This window comes from Ctenopharyngodon idella, chromosome 21, assembly GCF_019924925.1.
Source record: "Ctenopharyngodon idella isolate HZGC_01 chromosome 21, HZGC01, whole genome shotgun sequence".
In the NCBI taxonomy this organism is placed as follows: Eukaryota; Metazoa; Chordata; class Actinopteri; order Cypriniformes; family Xenocyprididae; genus Ctenopharyngodon; species Ctenopharyngodon idella.
In genome coordinates this window covers 27,496,840-27,516,894 of record NC_067240.1, presented here as the reverse complement: position 1 = coordinate 27,516,894, position 20,055 = coordinate 27,496,840, and the positions used below count along the sequence as shown (strand labels likewise).

General features: G+C 36.4%; 1 protein-coding gene across 1 annotated transcript; it reads right to left on the bottom strand.

Annotated features, from left to right (window-relative positions):
• Nucleotides 1-3,534: 3,534 nt before the first annotated feature.
• Nucleotides 3,535-15,813, bottom strand: ccni2 (cyclin I family, member 2). The gene is made up of 8 exons (XM_051877448.1): nt 15,689-15,813; nt 15,485-15,557; nt 14,943-15,091; nt 14,693-14,827; nt 11,748-11,822; nt 11,523-11,663; nt 6,772-7,002; nt 3,535-4,421 (listed from the first exon to the last, which is right to left on the bottom strand). Exons 3-8 carry the CDS (start codon nt 15,054-15,056, stop codon nt 4,080-4,082), a joined length of 1,038 nt encoding a protein of 345 aa, XP_051733408.1. The 5' UTR covers nt 15,057-15,091; nt 15,485-15,557; nt 15,689-15,813; the 3' UTR covers nt 3,535-4,079.
• Nucleotides 15,814-20,055: the final 4,242 nt, after the last annotated feature.

Genomic DNA, 20,055 nt, shown 5'->3' with positions numbered 1-20,055 from the left:
CTGTTGGAATGTGCTTTATGGTGTTGGGTATACAAAATGTGTGTGTGTGTGTGTGTATGTATGTGTGTATATATAATATATGTATGTATGTATGTATGTATATATATATATATATATATATATATATATATATATATATAATTTTATTGGTGTGTATGTATTTTTAATAATATAACTTCATTTTTAATAACTTCAGCAGGAAAATGAGCTGGCATCCACAGGTCCAGTTTTAGCCAAGCGCTGTAATTGTCTTAGTATTCTGCAGTAACTTCATTAGGGCTTTGGATGTAAAGTTGAAGTTCTCTGTGAAGCATAAATTCAATATCCATCTTTGCCTCTGGTGTCGCTTCCACCTTCATGAACAATAGTTTCCATGTGTAATTCAAAACATTCTACTATTACTATGACCAATTACAATGAGGAGAAATATTTTTTTTAGTTATTATTTCACTCAAATGGCAAAACACTAAGACATTTACTAAGTGTTTATATTCTGTCTATTTTAGACCGGTCGGGTCGCCACCGCTGCGGAGTAGCCCGGTACCTGCGTGACTCGTCCTAGACATAAACAGAGAGAAAAGTAGTTCCGGCTACAATGTTCTTCCGCACGACGCATGCAGTTTTGTTTATTAACAGCTAGAGCGCCAAAAGTTACGGACTGCAGCTTTGACAAAATATAAATCATATACTAGCAGTCACTCTTTATGTCGGTCTGTGGTTTTTTTTCAAGTATTTAACCAATAAAACGTATTAAAAAGAGCTTGTGACTAAACCGCGTAACTCTATTGGATCCTCAAACTGTCAGTCAAACCTCATAACTCCGCCCCTCTATCGTGAATGAAGTGGCGCACGCAGTTTGGAGTGTCGCTGCTTGTTTGCAACGCAAGGTAAATAAGAAGTGATGTTTGAGTAAGTATAGTGTTTTCTTTACTCATGAAACACTGTCTGTAAAGGTTAATGTTTTGTATTAGAAGAGTGGAGAATGTTAATAATATAATGACACATGCAAGTGTCTGACCATACGTAAAGCCACAATTTTAGAAACGTAAAATATTCATAAAGCAGTAAATTTCTTTTGCCTGTGTCACAATTATGAGGTAAATCCGGCCTGGCTCAGCAAGGCTGTATTTATTTGATTAAAAATGAATGTGAAATACTATCAAAAAACTTTTGTATTTGAACAAATTGAACTCTTTCCCCGCCACTGACGGAATTTTCCGTCATTTATGACACAACGCTTCTCTGGGTTAGGGCTAGAAGGGATAGAGCTACGGCCAGATTGTCCCTACTGGGCATGTGCATTTAGCTCACTTTCAAATGAAAATTAGCCCAAACTTTACTCACCCTCAAGCCATCCTAGGTGTATATGACTTTCTTTCTGATGAACACAATCGCTAAAATATTAATAAATATCCTGACACATCCTTTATAATGGCAGTGAGCGAGGATCAACGAGGTGTGGGCCGGCTCTCGGAGCTGAAGAAAGTGCCTCCATCCACATCCATCCATCATAAATGTACTCCACACGGCTTCGGGGGATTAATAAAGGCCGCGTTTTTGTAAAAAAAATATCCATATTTAACAAGTTATGAAGTAAAATAGCTTCTGACGCCAGTTTACACTTTTTTCATAAGTTGAATACAGAACAGCAGAGTATATTTAAAAATGTGTCACTCTATTACAAACTACTACTAAAAGGGATATTTTTCTCTAAATTAAAGGGGACCTATTATGCCCCCTTTTACAAGATGTAAAATAAGTCTCTGATGTCCCCAGAGTGTGTATGTTAAGTTTTAGCTCAAAATACCTCACAGATAATTTTTTTATAGCATGTTAAAATTGCCACTTTTTGGGGGTGAGCAAAAATGCGCCGTTTCAGTGTGTGCCCTTTAAATGCAAATGAGCTGCTGCGCTCGGCCTAAGAGGGCGGAGCTTCAAGAGCTCGTTCTCCCCTGTCAGGATTCAGTCAGGACACACTATAATGTCAGAAACTGTGAATATATGCTGCATGGAGATAGAACAGGTATAGTTTAGTTTAATTACGGTTATAACTTATATTGTCTTCTTGTTTTTATCCACTATATTATTACAAGCCTGTTTACCGACAAGTTTTATAACGTTTATTGTACTTCACACAAAATCTGAAGCGTCTGTTTTCACTCTAGAAAATCTCTGTAAGAGCTTAAGGGGTTAGTTCACTCAAAAATGAAAATAATGTCATTAATTACTCACCCTCATGTCGTTCCACACCCGTAAGGCCCTCATTCATCTTCAGAACACAAATTAAGATATTTTTGATCAAATCCGATGGCTCAGTGAGGCCTACATTCAAAGCAATGACGTTTCCTCTCTCAAGAAGAAATGTCATTGCTTTGAATGCAGGCCTCACTGAGCCATCGGATTTCAACAAAAATATCTTAATTTGTGTTCCGAAGATGAATGAAGGTCTTACGGGTGTGGAACGACATGAGGGTGAGTAATAAATGACATTATTTTCAATTTTGGGTGAACCTACCCTTTAAAACCCAGTGCAAGTGTGCATTAAAATATTATCCATAAACTCTCTCTCTCTCCTGCATTATCATCAACATACATAGTGAAGTACACAGAAACACTTGTTACAATTAACAGTAAACAAATATATAAAGACCTTATGCCTTTTCGGGTGGTGCTTAAACTTTATATCCGTAAATCAACTCCGATGAACCGTAATAAAGTGCTCTCACCTTCATTACTGCCGTATCCAGTATCACTCTGGAGACTGTAAGCTGGATCACGAACAGTTTGTACTGATCTATCCTTGAGTAACGCATTTGTAGCACAACCTCTGTTTTGTATTGTCTCTTTGTATTGACATTCGTTCACAAAGCAGTCCGGTGTGAAATGATTCACGCAGACATAAACGAATTTCGGTAGAGTTAAGGGAGCATTTTCTTCGAAAACAAAATTAATTCACCTCGTCTTTAGCGGCTCAGATTACGGGAGTAAATGGAGAGAGCTATGTGGATTAATCCATCCAGCTACAGAACACCTAAACGCTTGGGAGACATTCTCATCAGTGCAGCAATGGCGGACTGTGTACAACTCGCTGTGAACTGGCGGTTCTGTTAAATCTGATAACATTCGTGGGCGGGGCCTGTGGCTAATGTGACGTCACACTGCCAGGAACCTGCAAACAGCTTGTTCTGAGACACTGCTTATGATTTATGGGGATTAAAAAAAAAGGAGTGGTTGGATTTTTATCATTATAGGGTGGTTGTGTACACACACTGCCAATGCCAACACACATTTATGTCCAAACACCATGCAAAAGTGAATTTTGAATAATAGGTCCCCTTTAAATTCTGTCATTAATTCCTCCCGTCATTTCAAACCTGTATTAATTTCATTTTGGTTTGAAACAACATGAGGGTGAGTATATGATGGCAGAAGTTCCCATTTTTTTTGGGTGAACCATTCTTATAAACTATTTTCCTGTATGACGCTATAGTGACATTTGCTCAGACACAGAAAGAAAACTAAGAACACCACATGTAGTGTAAATCTGTTTTTTATTGCATAGGACACCGTTTTCCAAGCAACATAAAAAGCTGCTGTTTTTACAAAATAAGTTGTAGAGTCCCATTTAGAAAAGAAAATTTCCTTGTTTCATTTAAGAGGAACAGGAATTTGGTATCTGTAGCTGCCTTTAAAAGGGTTGGGAGGAGGTGTTTTTAGATAAAAACGAGAGAAAGAAAAAAACCTAACATCTGAGTAGAATGTTTTTTCCTCTTCACATTAATCCTGCAAGGGATTCTTTGAAAAATATGAAATGCCAAAAACCTTTTCTCAATATCGACATAAATACCATAAAGCACAACTTCATTACGGAATAACCAATTGGCCAACAAAAAGATTTCCGTTTAAGCACCGCAATTCTACTTCTGAAGATACACAAATATAAAACAAAGTACAAAAATAAAAGAATGTAAAGAAATCTCAAATATGATCAAAGTGCTGCATAAAGGTTTCATAAAAGGAACAGAAAAGTGCATTGGGCGTCGTTGATCCGCTTCCAATTATCACAGAATCACGTTAGCTTATTGACTGGAGGAGGGCTGTAGAGGAGGACAGGGCGAGGTCATATCCTCCAGTCCATGTCTTCCTGTTTTCATTGGCGTTTCCTCATTATAAAGGCACCAGAGACCATCATAGAAGTCATCCATGTCTTGGTCCCCGTCCGCTTTCTGTGCTTGTTTGGTCCGGACGGCGGTCTTTGTGTTCCCGTCTCCATCATCCCCATCCTGCATGTCATGTCCTCTGAACGCCAGCATGCTGGTGGCATCTAAAATGTACACGGCGTTTGTGGGTAAGGAGAGCTGGAGGCTGGTCAGGTACTCGTCCACCATCTCCTTACAGCAGATGAACTCTGTGCTTTCGATCTAGAGTGAATGCAAACATACATGTGAGTGAAATAATGCCATAACTGCAACAGCACCGACAAAACACTTTGAATTAAGTTGATTTTTCATAACTCATTGATAGATATTTGTTCTTGTTTTAATATAAACTCACTTCATTTTGTACAGTTTTTCAAGACGTTAAGACTAAGAAGTAAATGTATCTTGATTTAAAGGTGTTTAGATATTTGTATTGGGAAAGCAGGACAAAAATACTGAGGACGTATTCATTTTTTGCAATGCATGGAACATATAATGCCATGACTTTATGAATTCAAGACTTTCTGCTCTGATTTAAGACCTTTTCAAGTGCAAATTAAGACTTTAAGACCCTGTTAAATACAACATTAATTACACTGTTAATGTAAAAATAAAAAAAGGACATGTATTGGTTGTTGTAGTTCTTGATAGTGTAAGTAACATTTATTTAAAATGTGTCAACATTAAGTGTAGCTGAAACATATTTACAATAAAAACTGAGGACTTCATTTCAGCCAGGAACATTTACAGATACAGTACACCTTACTGAAACGCATCATGTCTCATGTAATCACTCAATCAGTGTTTCAATCGCGCAAAGACGTCAATAAAACAGCTTGCGAACAACGTACACGTAACGTCACATTTACCTCAGAAAAGTTAGTGAACTCGTTAGTCAGCTAGAAAATGTTTTAACAAATCAGTCATGAAAACAAGTTATTACAGCCACCATTTGAATGTTTAGATTTCAACAAGAATTGGAGTAGAAACAGAATTATATGCAAATTAAAAACTATTACTTTTATTTGAGGGTTGGCTCATGAACAAGTTATATTAATTAATTGATTGATTATTAAAAGTTTAATTTTGGTTTCAGTAAAATACATTTTTTGTGCATCACTATCAGTTACCCATAATATTTCATCAAGCTTATCAAGTTATATTGATTTATACAACAGTTCTTTCTGGTTCTCAAATCTGATTGGCTGAGAGGTCTTTCCAGCCATGCGATATTCTACCAATATCGCCCCGGGAACCGTTTCACCGTTTGAATCACTCCGCTGTCAGCATTCTCACAGCGAGTGTCATGGCGGACGAGCAAACCCACCATATTTTTATAGATACTACTGTTATTTTGTAACGGAATGTATTTTTAAAAGTTTTTTAGGCGAGAATTTAGACCTCAGATATGCGATTTATATGTAAACATAGCACCTATTTGAAAATTTGTTTAGACGTTTTCAGAGATGTGAGCTCCCGGCTGTCAGCGACATTCAGCGCTCAAGTACCCGCTGAGAACAGCTTCATCTCGGCCAGTGCTTCAGGAATTTGCCGCTAGCTTTTATGTAGATAGTGGTTAAACATGAGGTATAATTCATTTTAGGGATATCAAACGGGCAATCTTTGGTCTTATTAATATATTGCTCCAGAGCTAATAGATTTGGCTTAAGGGCTATATTAAGTTTCATAACTTTATATTTGCTTTGAAATTAAATCGTTTACTAACTAGAGCGCTGCTTTTGTCCATTTGACTTAACTGTTTTGCTTGTGTTTATTTCCTATTTTACTTCTTATACTGTTATAATGGCTATTGTTGTTAATTTAAATATTATTGTTAAATAAACAATATTTTATATAAATAACATGCCGTATTTTTTGGCATTGAGAAATAGTCCGTTAGTGATTTCGACTTCAGTGACAGTTACATTAATAAGGCATTAGATGGCGGCAAAGACTGTCTTTATGAGTGAGTCAGTCAGTCGCAAAGACTTTTATATTGAAATGGACTGAAACAAGGAAACAAGGACGTTGTTTTTACTTTAAACAACATCTTACGAGACGCAACTGACAAATGCATTGACTAGCGCTGTCATGGGAATGTCTTAAATGTTAAAAGGACAAAGATAAAGATCGCTTTCTCAGCGGACATTCAAACTGATTTTGTGATTATGAATATAATATTGACCTGAAGAATATCAGACAGATGCAGGTAATGCACTCGCTCAGGCGATCTCTCTCTCATAATACTCTACACATTACAGTGAGTTTCAAACGACTCAACGTTTCTTCATTACTAGTTCTAAAGTGACGTTTCTGAATTACTAATGGAGGCTTGGGCTCAACTGTTAAGTGAAGTAGTTCCTCACAAAAGAGGGTTTTAAAGACAATCCTTTGTTGTTCTTATTTATTTACGCACTTGTGCCGTCGAACTGTTGTATAAATGCAATAACACACTCGTAGCCGTGCGATATCACTCTATTCGGCTTACCTACGGCCGAACCACAGCCGTGCTGATATACAGCCATATCGCATGGCTACAAGTGTGATATTGTTCATTTGTATGCTTCACTACCTGTGCTTTCCTCAGCAGGTCGGTAAAAACAGAGAACCAATCAGGCGTCAGTCTCTCCAACTCCAAAGTGATGATGGCCAAAGCCAATATGGAGCCCTTGAACTGCCAGAGCTGGTGGCAGGCCATACAGTGCTGCACCTGCCTGGTCCACAACGATGCCTGGAGGCAGGGCCTGTTCTGAGAGCCGGCCCACACCAGCTGGGGATGCCTGGACATCAACAGGCCATGGAACTGGAGGGGAAAAAACAAAGCGCTTAACCAACGGAGACAACGCCACCAAAAACCCCAATCACTTACAGAGGCGTGGGTCTGTATCTGTACTCCTTTGACATGGTTTGTGTGTTAACCTCTTCATGAGTGGGCTGTAAAAATGTGCCGTGTTCAGTAGTCTCCATGTTTTTAAACTATAACAAGTCTCTGGCTCCAATTGTCTACATCCCAGTCCTGATATTTTGAGAATTGATTCCCTGATCGTGGAGTCAGAGCTGAATATGAGTTTGCGGATTCGGCTATTGGTTAACGTCAACCAACAGCCCAGCTGAAGGCAAGTTATTACACTGATCATCACTGATGAATAATTATGGAAACTTTTTTTTAATAATGTGCACTTATGAGTTATGAAACCAGGAAATGTACATTAAAGGGGTCATGACATGGAGTTTTTGTTGTTTGTTCAGGTTCACTAATGTTAATAAAGGGCCATTCTACAGAATTGGTGCAAACTGCTGTCCCACAACCAAAAAACACATTTAAAAAGCATTTAAGTATTAAATTTTTAGATGTTTACTAAGATATTTCTATTATCTGTTGAATCCGACAATAATATTTAAAATATCCATAAGTATAATATTTATATATATATATATATATATATAAAAATCATCATTTATTGGGTACTTTCAATTGCGAGGTGGCTGTCCCGAACCCTAACCCCTAGATTTCAACTTGTGAAAATGATATCGAAATAATTTTTGCAAATTTTTCCATTGTTGTTTTTATATATATATATATATATATATATATATATATATATTTTTTTTTTTTTAAATCATGAAACTATGTAAATAAATAAATAAATAAAAATAATAATTAATAATAATTATAATAATAATAATAAGTCCCGCATTTTCATGTCACTACTGAAACAGTATATGTTTATATATACTATACTATATGTTTATACATTCCATACACTATATGGCCGAGACTGATTTTTAACCACACTTCTACATTTTTGATCAGGAAATATTCCTGTGTCCCTCCCTCTCATAGTAGATAGGTACCATCATTTTGAGTTAAATGTGTCCAAAAGTCTGAAAATCTGTGTGTAACTTTAAGGAACGTCACTACCAAACACCTTTTTTCTGCAATTAAGCAAACGTTTTTGGGTGTTATTCCATAAAATATAGGTTTTTTTTTGTGTACAACTGTTCAGAACTGTGCTAGATAACCATGTGCTGATTAGCATCTTTGAGCTAGGCTCAAAAGTACCTAAAATTGTCACTACCGAAACAGTCACGACCGATAAAATGATTGAATAACACTCAAAAAACAATGTTGTCACTACCGAAACAGTCACGACCGAAACATGGTGAAGTTTCTTTGAGTGTTATTCAATAAAATTTAGTTTTTGTGTGTGTACAGCTGTTCAAAACTGTGCTAGATAACCATGTGCTGATTAACATCTTTGAGCTAGGCTCAAAAGTATCTAAAATTGTCACTACCGAAACGTGGTGAAGTTTCGGTTGTGACATTGTTTTGAGTGTTATTTGATAAAATTTAGTTTTTGTGTGTGTACAACTGTTCAGAACTGTGCTAGCTAACCGTGTGCTGATTAGCATCTTTGATCTAGGCTCAAAAGTATCTCAAATTGTCAACTGAAACATTTCATTGTTTTGGTAGTGACAAAACGGAACACAATCATTTATTTGGGGAAAATAAACAAAATTTTACTACAGTTATGCAAATCATTAGTGTTTTAGTATGCAAGTTAAAATTCTGTAATGTGATGTGGTCACTACCAACACATTACTGTCATTACCGAAAATGTGCAGTCATTACCGAAACATGGATGTTTTGTCAAAAATAAAGTATATTGAATTATCAACTAAGATGTTATGGTAGTTTTTGGTTCAATGTATATTCGAACTAATGAATCCTTAACTTTGAAATCAGTATGATAAACTTTATGCCTTTTACAAAGAAAGATTTGATTTAAAATACAACAAATCTCATAAATTACACTTTAAATATTGTTAAAATTGTAATTGTTATTGATTTACCTGTGAAAACTTAAAAAAACCCTTTTTAATAAATTATTTATTATTGTGTTTCGGTAGTGACAAATTTGGGGAGAAGAAAAATATTACAAAACTTTCTGAAAATACAATATGAGAATTAACTGCACAATTACTAGAAAAGTGTACCTTTATACAGTTTGAATACATACAAAATTTGTGGAAAAAGACATTTTTTTCAAGACGTTTCCAACTCTGACTTTGACCAATTCTGTAGAATGGCCCATATACAGTACCGCTCAAAAGTTTGGAAACAATACTATTTTTAATGTTTTAGAAAGAAGTCTCTTAAGCTCATCAAGCCTGCATTTATTTGATACAATAACATTGTAAAATATTATTACATTTTAAAATAATGGTTTTCTATTTAAAAATACTTTAAAATGTAATTTATTTCTGTAACCAAAGCTGAATTTTCAGCATCATTATTCCAGTCTTCAGTGTCACATTTGCAATAAGTTGTTTTTGGAGCTTGAATAAATAAATGTTTTGTTTATAATGAGGAGGATGTTTTAAGCTGTGAAACTTGCTTTAATGGCACTATGACCTCTTATATGTCAAAAGATCACAGCAATTTTGATTTCTCGTCATGATCCCTTTAAGAAAGTAAATAGGGCCGATTCTGGTTGTACATTTACTTTTAATGCACAAGTTTTATAGGTTCAGCCTATTAGAAAAAGAAATAAGCCATCTCAGTCGAACAGGAATGACACAATTGTTTCATGAGTTCAGGGTAAAATACATATATATATATATCGCCTTGTGGAATGTTTCGTTAAATGTTTACTGTGGAAGTGTGACTTTCCTTTGTATCTACGGCTGTATGTGAGTGTGTGTCTTTACTCCAAGAGACAGATGAGTCACATGGACCTTGTATGGTAATATATTTAAGGTATTCTAAATTGTGGATATTTATTTGGGAAGTTTAAGGAAATTTATTTTTGTATGCTATTAGATATTTTTTCATTTCACAAGCAATTATATTTCATTATTCTATGTGTTATGGACATCTAGATATCTTTAATATGACCTATATGGGTAGATCTCACAAAAACACATCACCCAAAAATCAGTTTGCATAAAGAAAATGAAGCGCTTTTAGGACCATCAAGATTTTTTTTGCATTGTGGCATTATTCGTCAGCACAAAAATAATGCAGTGCAAGTACTTTACAATTTAAGTAATATGTATATTGTTAAGTACATTGTTTCCACATGATAATGAAGACAATTTTTACATACAGTAACAAGAAGGAAAAATGTGCCAATTTGCCATGAAAACAGTTGAACGTTAGTTAGGATAGATTTAATTTTTCATGAATAGGGATGCAAAGGGGCAGAAAATGTCCGGAAACTTTACGGAAGCTTTCCAGAAAATGTCCAGAAACTTTGCGGAAGCTTTTTAAGAAAATGCCCGGAAACTTTCCAGGATTTTTGGAAACTTTGGTGAAATGTTGGATAGTTTTTGGATATTTACCAGAAATTTTTCACCCCTTTGCATCCCTATTCATGAATGAAATGCTGATACATGCTGATGTTGTTCATTCAACCGCCTTAAAATTGAAATTGTGTCTTTACAAAATTATTCCTGGTGATAAAATTAGATGACAAAAGATTTTTTTCTGAGCTGCACTTATAATGCTTGTTTAGACCAAAAACGGCCACTGAATGGGCAGTCTTGTTCAGAAAATATTAAATATGGCATCTATCCTGACTAATGTCTATACAGAAAAATCTTAACAGTCCAAAAAAGGCTTTGTTTTCTTCATCCAAAATATATTATTGTGATTTGGGATCAAATAAGGCCCAGGTTTCACGAGTTTCTCCCATTTGTAAACTGATTTTATCATTTTCTTAACTAAGATTTTGTTTCAGGATCAGGATCTTGCGTTCTTTTAAAACCACAGAAGTATTTATATTGGGGTCTCGTTCCATGTACTTTCTAATGGCTATTTTATGGCTGTCCGTGGTGTGCCAAAACAGCAACGCTACACACTCACTTCCATTCCCTTGTTTAGCGGTTGGTCTGATTGATCCAATCATGGCTAAATGCCTCAGCCAACTCTTTGCTACATTAACTTCCACTAAAAATTCATATTTTTGGATATTTTAACCGAACCCCACTATGTAGGAAAGACGAAGTATGAAGATTGAAGTTGCGATTTCTGAGAGTATATTAGTACTGGAGATGTTTGCAGGGTTATCTATCTGCTTTACTGCTAAAGTTCAAGTCAGATCAGTGCCTTGGCTGAACACACACCTCGTACCGCCCTCGTATGCCATGCCACACGGCCACAGATATTCACATGCACAATGTTAAGGACCAAAAAACAAATTCTGCTGATGTTTGCAATGGGCACATCTAAAAAGGTTGTATGTTTTCCTGTGCTTTTTTTACCGTTAAGTTCTGATCTGAATACAAGAAAGATGGACCGTTTTATCAGTCGCTACTCACGATGTGAATGAAATCCATGGGCGTAGCGATGTAAAGGTCCCAGTGCAGCTTGTTTAATATGACTCGCTCCATGCGAAGAATCTCAGCTGTTGAGAATTTGCATCTGCTTTGCTCCAGCAAGTCTTTAACCGATGCAATCACCTGTTCAGCAACAAAACAAGAACAATAAATGCACTGGAATGGTTAAAAGTTGTGTGGGGTGTTTCTGTCGTTTCTGTATCTTGCCTCATTCTCCTCATTGATTTTTGCAGCGAGGATCAGAGACGTGATGGCCATGCATTTGAGATATTTCAACCGAGTCTGCAAAGAAAGAGGGAGCACTTAGATTCTGCAACCATCTTCTAGAAATAGGGCTGCTTGATTATGGCAAAAATCATAAATCACCATTATTTTTTGGTCAATATTGAAATCATGATTATTTAAAACGATTATTGGTGGGAAGGGTTGCCAGGTTTTTATAACAAAACCCGCCCAATTGCTACTCAAAACTAGCCCAATCACGTTTTATGGGGATTCCCCTGGTAAAAATCGTGTTCAGGGGGGTAAAATCTGCATTGTTTGGCTGGGTTTTGCTGGTAAAATTCACATTCCAGGGACTAAATTTCATGTTATTGGGGTCGCTTCAACCCGCGGCAACACTGTTAAAATCTCCCAATTCCGCGGGAAGCCCACGGACTTGGCAACACTGTTGGTGGGTGATATGATCAAAGTCTTATTTTAAGATACAAGTAATTTTAAATATCAGAGAAATTTCACAATTATCGATATTTCAACAAAAAAAAAAAAATACTACTAGGTTAACTAATGTAAGTAGGCTAAAAGGTCCTCAAAACAGTTACAGAAGACAAGTAAACAGTCAGCAATACAATAAGAACAAAGAAACTAATTCAAACAAAACAGACAAATAAATAAATAAATACAACAGAACAAAAATACAAATTAAATAAACAGTGCTTTCGGTTTTTACAGGATGATGTACTACCAGTGGTATTCAGATAAGTAATAACAGAAACTGAATAAAGTAATCAAATGTAAAATAACACTGCTGTATATATTAAATATAGACTAATTTCATCGGATGCTGCAACGGTCGTGATATGACGTCACGGTCTACAGGGTCTTCTACATGAATTTAACATTTAACATAGTAATACATTCAAAATGTTAAAATATACAACCTACTCGACTTTACTGCAAAAATATTCTTTTAATTTAGCCAAGAGGTCATGCCCTGACGAATTGATCTTCTACCGGTCGAACATCTTCACGTGATGCAAATTCGCAGGCCAGAGTTTGAACGCAGCGAAATGCAAAACTTTTCGCACAAACTTGTGTTTCCAGTCTGACGCATTCACATCTGTATGAATGGAAGACAATGGGATGAAAAGTGCAGTGTGACCGCACCTTTAAAGGGTTAGTTCACCCAAAAATGAAAATTCTGTCATTAATTACTAACCCTCGTGCCGTTTTACACCCGTAAGACCTTCACTGATCTTCAGAACACAAATTTAGATATTTTTGTTTAAATCCGATGGCTCCGTGAGGCCTACATAGCCAGCAATGACATTTCTTCTCTCAAGATCCATAAAGGTACTAAAAACATATTTAAATCAGTTCATGTGAGTACAGTGGTTCAATATTAATATTATAAAGCAACGAGAATATTTTTGGTGCGCCAAAAAAAAACAAAATAACGACTTATTTAGTGATGGCCGATTTCAAAACACTGAGGAAATGTCATTGCTCCCTATGTAGGCCTCACTGAGCCATCGGATTTTATCAAAAATACCTTAATTTGTATTCTGAAGATGAACGAAGGTCTTACGGGTGTGAAACAACATGAGGGTGAGTAATTAATGACAGAATTTTCATTTTTGGGTGAACTAACACTTTAAGACATAACCGACTACATTTACGAGGATACTCGCTAAAACAGCTTTTCGGCATTTTTGTGTGTAGGCTATTTGACCATTTAAGCGCGTATCTGAAGCCCACAGTATACTTTGCTTATAGGATTAGTTCACTTCAGAATTAAAATTTGCTGATAATTTACTTACCCTCATGTCATCCAAAATGTTCAGCTCTTTCTTTCTTCAGTCGAAAAGAAATTACATTTTTTTTTGAGGAAAACATTCCAGGATTTTTCTCCATATAGTGGACTTCACTGGGGTTCAACGGGTTGAAGGTCCAAATGTCAGTTTCAGTGCAGCTTCAAAGAGCTCTACATGATCCCAGACGAGAAATAAGAGTCTTATCTAGAGAAACAATCAGTCATTTTTTTTTTTTTTTAAATTAAAATTTATATACTTTTTAATACTTATATACTTTTTCTTATAGAACCACAAATGCTCGTCTTGCTCTGCTCTGTGATGCGCCACACATTACGTAATCATGTTGGAAAGGTCACGCGTGACGTAGGCGGAAGTACTGATCCAGTGTCTACAAAGTGAACATGCAAAGACTAAGTCAAACGGCCTTTACAAAAAAAAAAAAAAAAAAAAAAAAAAAAAAAAGTAAAACAACGATGTCGGAAGATTTTGAAGTTGGAGGAGAAAATGAGATGGAGTTTTTCACGTGTGACCTTTCCAACGTGATTACGTAATGCGTGGCACATCACAGAGCAGTGCAAGATGAGCATTTGTGGTTAAAAAGTATACAATTTTTTATTTTTTTTAGAAAATGGCCGATGTTTTCTCTAGATAAGACCCTTATTCCTCATCTGGGATCATGTAGAGCTCTTTGAAGCTGCACTGAAACTGACATTTGGACCTTCATCCTGTTGAACCCCAGTGAAGTCCACTATATGGAGAAAAATCCTGGAATGTTTTTCTCAAAAACCTTCATTTCTTTTCAACTGAAGAAAGAAAGACATAAACATATTGGATGACATGGGGGTGAGTAAATTATCAGGAAATTTTAATTCTGAAGTGAACTAATCCTTTATGCGCGTTCCGCTCCGTCTCGGAGCACGCACACAGAAAGCCGCCTAGGGAACAGTATCTCTTTTGCAGCTTAATACGCTTTTGATAACACTGTTTAATATCAAACACATCCCGTGATTTATCAACAGTAGACTGCATTTTACAACACTATTCTTGTTTTTATAATCATTGGAAGCCAAACGATTAATCGCACAGCCCTAGATAGAAATGTATAATAGTTTCACCTACTTTGACTGTTGCAAGCAGGCTGTTGAGAACACAGACTCCCAAAGCAAACGTCTCCGAGGAAAACTTGAATGTGCTGCTCATTTCTCGCAACCACACAATCACCTCATGGTACTGAGGAGGGCTGATATCTGAACCCTGAAAGCAAATGTAGAGCTCACATTTGTTTCTGACACCTGTGTTCCCTAGTGAAAAGACCAAACAGCATGATCTTTCTGTTTCAGAAGCCTGCGAATTAAAAACATGCTTCCACCTGAATGCAACCGTTCTTCAGGACAGGAGCCCTCCAAAGACGCATTTCTCTCGCCAGGGTGTTGAGCAGCAAAGTGCCCAGACGCTGACTCTCTTCTTCACCAGGAGGTTTCATGGCTGATTTGAAAACTTTTCCAATTGAAGTAATGCCTGACAAAGAAATGTACAGTGATTTAGCAGATGCTTTTATGCAAAGTGATTTATTCAAGCAAGGAAGGCAGTGTATCAGTCAATCCTTTTACCAATCATTTAGTGAATTTTCTCTTCTTTGGCATCCTGATGTTGGGGTCTATGCAATGCAAAATGGTCCCAACATCAGGCCTACAGCACAGTGTTTACAATCAATGTCCACATCTCATTAATGCGTGTTGGAATTTACTAAAAATGAATAATGCACGCTATTTTAACTGCAACAAGAACATAAGGAAGCAGAAAACATAATTTGGGAGACAATGTGAAACTAAAAGCGCACAGACGATATGGGCGGGTCGATCTGCATCCACTTGTAAACAAAGACATGGAAAGTTTTGACACATAAATTACCTTTGCAAAAGGAAACACAGCTTCTGTCATTGGCGTCCACTGCATAAATATGCACAAAATCATTCCTCCATGTCTGAAAAAGAAGCGCACTCCTTACACAACAACAGATTTAAGAAATGTTTCACTTCAAACAGCAGAACATTAATACAAGACTAACATGTGTAAAACAAGTTTTTGCAGCACGGAATGTCGAGAAAGAATTACCTTCGGAGGATGTAAGAGACGAAAAGCTCGTCAACAACTACTTCAGAGTCCAGAATCTGTTTTTGAACCAGCTTGACTCCGCCCGCGTATTTGAACCCACGCTGTCGACCCCGCCCATAATGTGACATCACGAGCGTTTGCCCCGCCCACACACTCGTCACCCACGTACTGAATTGTGTTAGTAGGTCGCACATACGGGTTCTGTTATATAAAATGGTTGAATTCATTACAGTGGGTTCATGTATTGTTTTCAGACCTATTTTTATTACATTATGATGTTTCATCATTAATTTATTTAATTATAAAAATGCCAAAATGTGTCTATTAGGGGTAGAGATATGGTGAAGTAGCTTAATTTAAAGGGATTTAAATTTATTCACCCTCATGTTGTTCCAAACCTGTACGAGTTTCTTTCTTTTGCTGAACACAAAAGAAGATATTTTAAAAAACGTTTGTAACCACCACAGTTAACGGTAGGCTAGCCATTGACTACTTCCATAGTATTTTTCCCCCTACTAGTCAATCGCTACTTCAGCTGTTTGATTGCCAACATTCTTTAAAACATCTTCTTTTGTGTTCAACAGAAGAAAGAAACTCGAACTTAAGGGTGAGTAAATGATTACACAATTTTCATTTTTAGGTGAACTATCCCTTTAAGAACATAAGTTAAAATGCCATGATATAAAACATGAGGGATGTGTGGATTTTCTATTATTATTTTAGGGTTACAGATAATGTGAATGAGGCTATGGGGGAGAAAGTGTATTTTGTTATACTGTTATTGTGTTTGTTCTGATTCTTCGTCTTTCCATCACTAATTACTCACAACTAAGTATCAATAGGCAATAATTTTGCTTATTACGCAGAGATTAGGCTACGTTTATTTGTTTATTTAATGAAGGATCTCTTCATAGAAGGAAACTCCAGCTTCTGCTGTCGTCTTTTGTCGTGTATCTACTGACACCTACTGGATACAAACATGTCTATTCATTTCAAGAAAACTATGGTATATTTCTTCTACAGAGAGAGCACAGCAAATGTTGCATGCGTCCCCATTTGCTCTAACAGCAAAATAAATGAACCCACTATTAGGCTACGTCTCAACGACTCCCTAAAAGAAGACCCTTCACAGTAACCGTGCGTTCACACCGCCGGCGAGAGCGTCAAAGTGACAGGAAGTCATTCATTTTCAATGTGAGCCAGCGGCGAGCTCCGGCGAGAGCGGCGCGTCTTGGACGGTGAGAGCGTCGAGGAGAGTTGAAGTCAGGTCAACTTTATGGTAATGAGCTATGACGCGATTCAGCGGCAACCAATTGGAATGTAGAGGTCCTCGCTTGAGAGGATTCCGATTGGTTGCCACAACTTGTCATTTACGTTGACCCTCCCGCCGGCGGCGGTTTAAACGCACAGTACAGCGTTGTTGGCAGGGCGGCCAAGGCGAATTTTAACGTTATCGCTGGAGTTCACTAGATTTACGATGTGAATTATTGATCAACTGCATCGTCACAATCTGTTAACCCTGTCGCGTGGTGGTCAAAAATGATATATTTTAGTTCGATAATGTTTTTTTATTTCATATTTGGTATTTTTAGGGGATTTTTTGTGGTACTAAATTATATTTATGGAATAGTTATGATCCATTTATTATCTGTTAATCACTTTTTTTTGAGCATATAGTCCTGAAAATGAAATTTCCAACTAAAACTGTCGTAACTCTTGAATGCTTTGGAGCACAGACTTAAAGGATTAGTTCACTTTCAAATGAAAATTAGCCCAAGCTTTACTCACCCTCAAGCCAAGTGTTTATGACTTTCTTCTTTCAGACGAACACAATCGGAGATATTTTAATAAATATCCTGACGCATCTAAGCTTTATAATGGCAGTGAGCGAGATCAACGAGTATGAGCTGAAGAAAGTGCCTCCATCCATCATAAACGTACTCCACACGGCGCCAGGGGGTTAATAAAGTCCTTCTGAAGCGAAGCGATGTGTTTGTGTAAAAAAAATATCCATATTTAACAAGTTATGAAGTAAAATAGGCTATCTAGCTTCCAGACCACCTTCCGTATTCAAGTATTCAAGCCTTTATTAACCCCCCGGAGCCATGCGGAGTACATTTATGATGGATGGAGACACTTTCTTCAGCTTCATACTCGTGACCCCTGTTCACTGCCATTATAAATGGCAGTGATGCGTCAGGATATTTATTAATATTTCTCCGATTGTGTTCATCAGAAAGAAGAAAGTCATATACACATAGGATGTCTTGAGGGTGAGTAAAGTTTGGGCTAATTTTCATTTGAAAGTGAACTAATCCTTTAAATACTGCAGCAGATTTATTAGGCTCTCTTATTAGGTCTTTATATTAGGTATTAGGTCTCTTTTTACAGAATGAACTTGGCTGATTATTGCTAAAGTGAAAAAAGTTTTAAAAAGTGAACAAAAAAGTTTTTTTTACGTTTATTATTAAAAAAAATTCACAAAAATACTATTCTCAATTCTTATATAATATATATATATATATATATATATATATATATATATAAAACATGTTTTTGCTCTAAAACTGTGAGAAAATCAAAGCCATAAATCTAAAAAAGTTTCAAATTTGAGGTTGATATCTCAAAAAATGAGCTTTCAGTAAGATTTTGTTCGGGTGCAGTACCAAACCTTTCCACTAGATGAAATTCGCTTCTCATTCATTTCCAATGTGGATATTTTTGACCCCGAAAATTCACACAATTTTTTTTTGTAAAAACATTAACCAAGTTTCATACAATTCTGATGAAGTAAAAAAATTCTAAAAAACCAAAACATGACATTTTTCAGTCAAAAATTACCTAAGGCGTATTTACAGGTACTGGTCATATAATTAGAATATCGTGAAAAAGTTTATTTTTTTATTGTAAATTATTTTAAAAAATGAAACTTTCATATATTCTAGATTCCCTACATGTAAAGTAAAACATTTCAAAAGTTTTTTTTTTTTAATTTGTTGATTAGAGCGTACAGCTAATGAAAGTCCAAAATCCAGTATCTCAAAATATTAGAATATTTACATTTGAGTTTCATTAAATGACCATCCCTACAGTATAAATTCCGGGTATCTTTTGTTCTTTGAAACCACACTAATGGGGAAGACTGCTGACTTGGCAATGGTCCAGGAGACAATCATTGACACCCTCCACAAAGAGAGTAAGTCACAGAAGGTCATTACTGAATGGGGTGGCTGTTTACAGAGTGATGTATCAAAGCATATTAAATGCAAAGTTGACTGGAAGGAAGAAATTGGGTAGGCAAAGGTGCACAAGCAACAGGGATGACCGCAAGCTTGAGAATACTGTCAAGTAAGGCCGATTCAAACACTTGGGAGAGCTTCACAATGAGTAGAATGAAGCCGGAGTCAGCGCATCAAGAGTCACCACACTCAGACATCTTCAGGAAAAGGACTACCAAGCCACTTCTGAACCAGAGACAATGTCAGAAGCATCTTACCTGGGCTAAGGAGAAAAAGAACTGGACAGTGAACAGTGGTCGAAAGTCCTCTTTTCAGATAAAAGTAAATTTTGCATTTCATGTTGAAATCATGGTCCCAGAGTCTAAAGGAGGACTGGAGAGGCACAGAATCCAAGCTGCTTGAAGTCTAGTGTGAAGTTTCTGAAGTCAATAATGATTTGTGGCGGCCGTGATGTCTGCTGGTGTTGGTCCATTGTGTTTTATCAAGTGCAAAGTCAATGCAGCCATCTTCCAGGAGATTTTGGAGCACTTTATGCTTCCATCTGCTGACAAGCTTTATGGAGATGCTGATTTCCTTTTCCAGCAGGACTTTAGCATCTGCCCACAGTGCAAAAACCACTTCCAAGTGGTTTGCTGACCATGATATTACTGTGCTTTATTGGCCAGCCAATATGCCTGACCTGAATCTATGGGATATTTTCAAGAGAAAGATGAGAAACAGTAGATCCAACAATATACAGATGATCTGAAGGCTCAATAGTGCCTCAGCAGTGCCACAGGCTGATCACTTCCATGCCACACTTCACTGATGCAGTAATTTGTGCTAGGAGCAAGTCATTTGCTGTAATATGTCCTGCCGATCAAGTATTGAGTGCACAAAAGAACATACTTTAAAGAACTTGAACTTTGCTGTTTTGCAAATCCATTTTTTGATTGATCTTAGGAAATATTCTAATATTTTGAAATACTGGATTTTGGACTTTCATGAGCTGTACGCTCTAATCATCAAAATTTAAAAAAAAAAAAACTTTTGAAATGTTTTACTTTACATGTAGGGAATCTAGAATATATGAAAGTTTCATTTTTAAAAATAATTTATAATAAAAAAATGAACTTTTTGATGATATTC

Bases quoted from the DNA above. Each gene is read 5' to 3' on its own strand.
- ccni2 (XM_051877448.1), bottom strand. From the start codon at position 15,056: ATGAAACCTCCTGGTGAAGAAGAGAGTCAGCGTCTGGGCACTTTGCTG. The intron at 14,828-14,942 runs GTGGAAGCATGT...ATTTGCTTTCAG, and splicing joins TGAAGAACGGTTGCATTCAG to GGTTCAGATATCAGCCCTCC. The intron at 7,003-11,522 runs GTGAGTAGCGAC...TTTCCCCTCCAG, and splicing joins CCATGGATTTCATTCACATC to TTCCATGGCCTGTTGATGTC.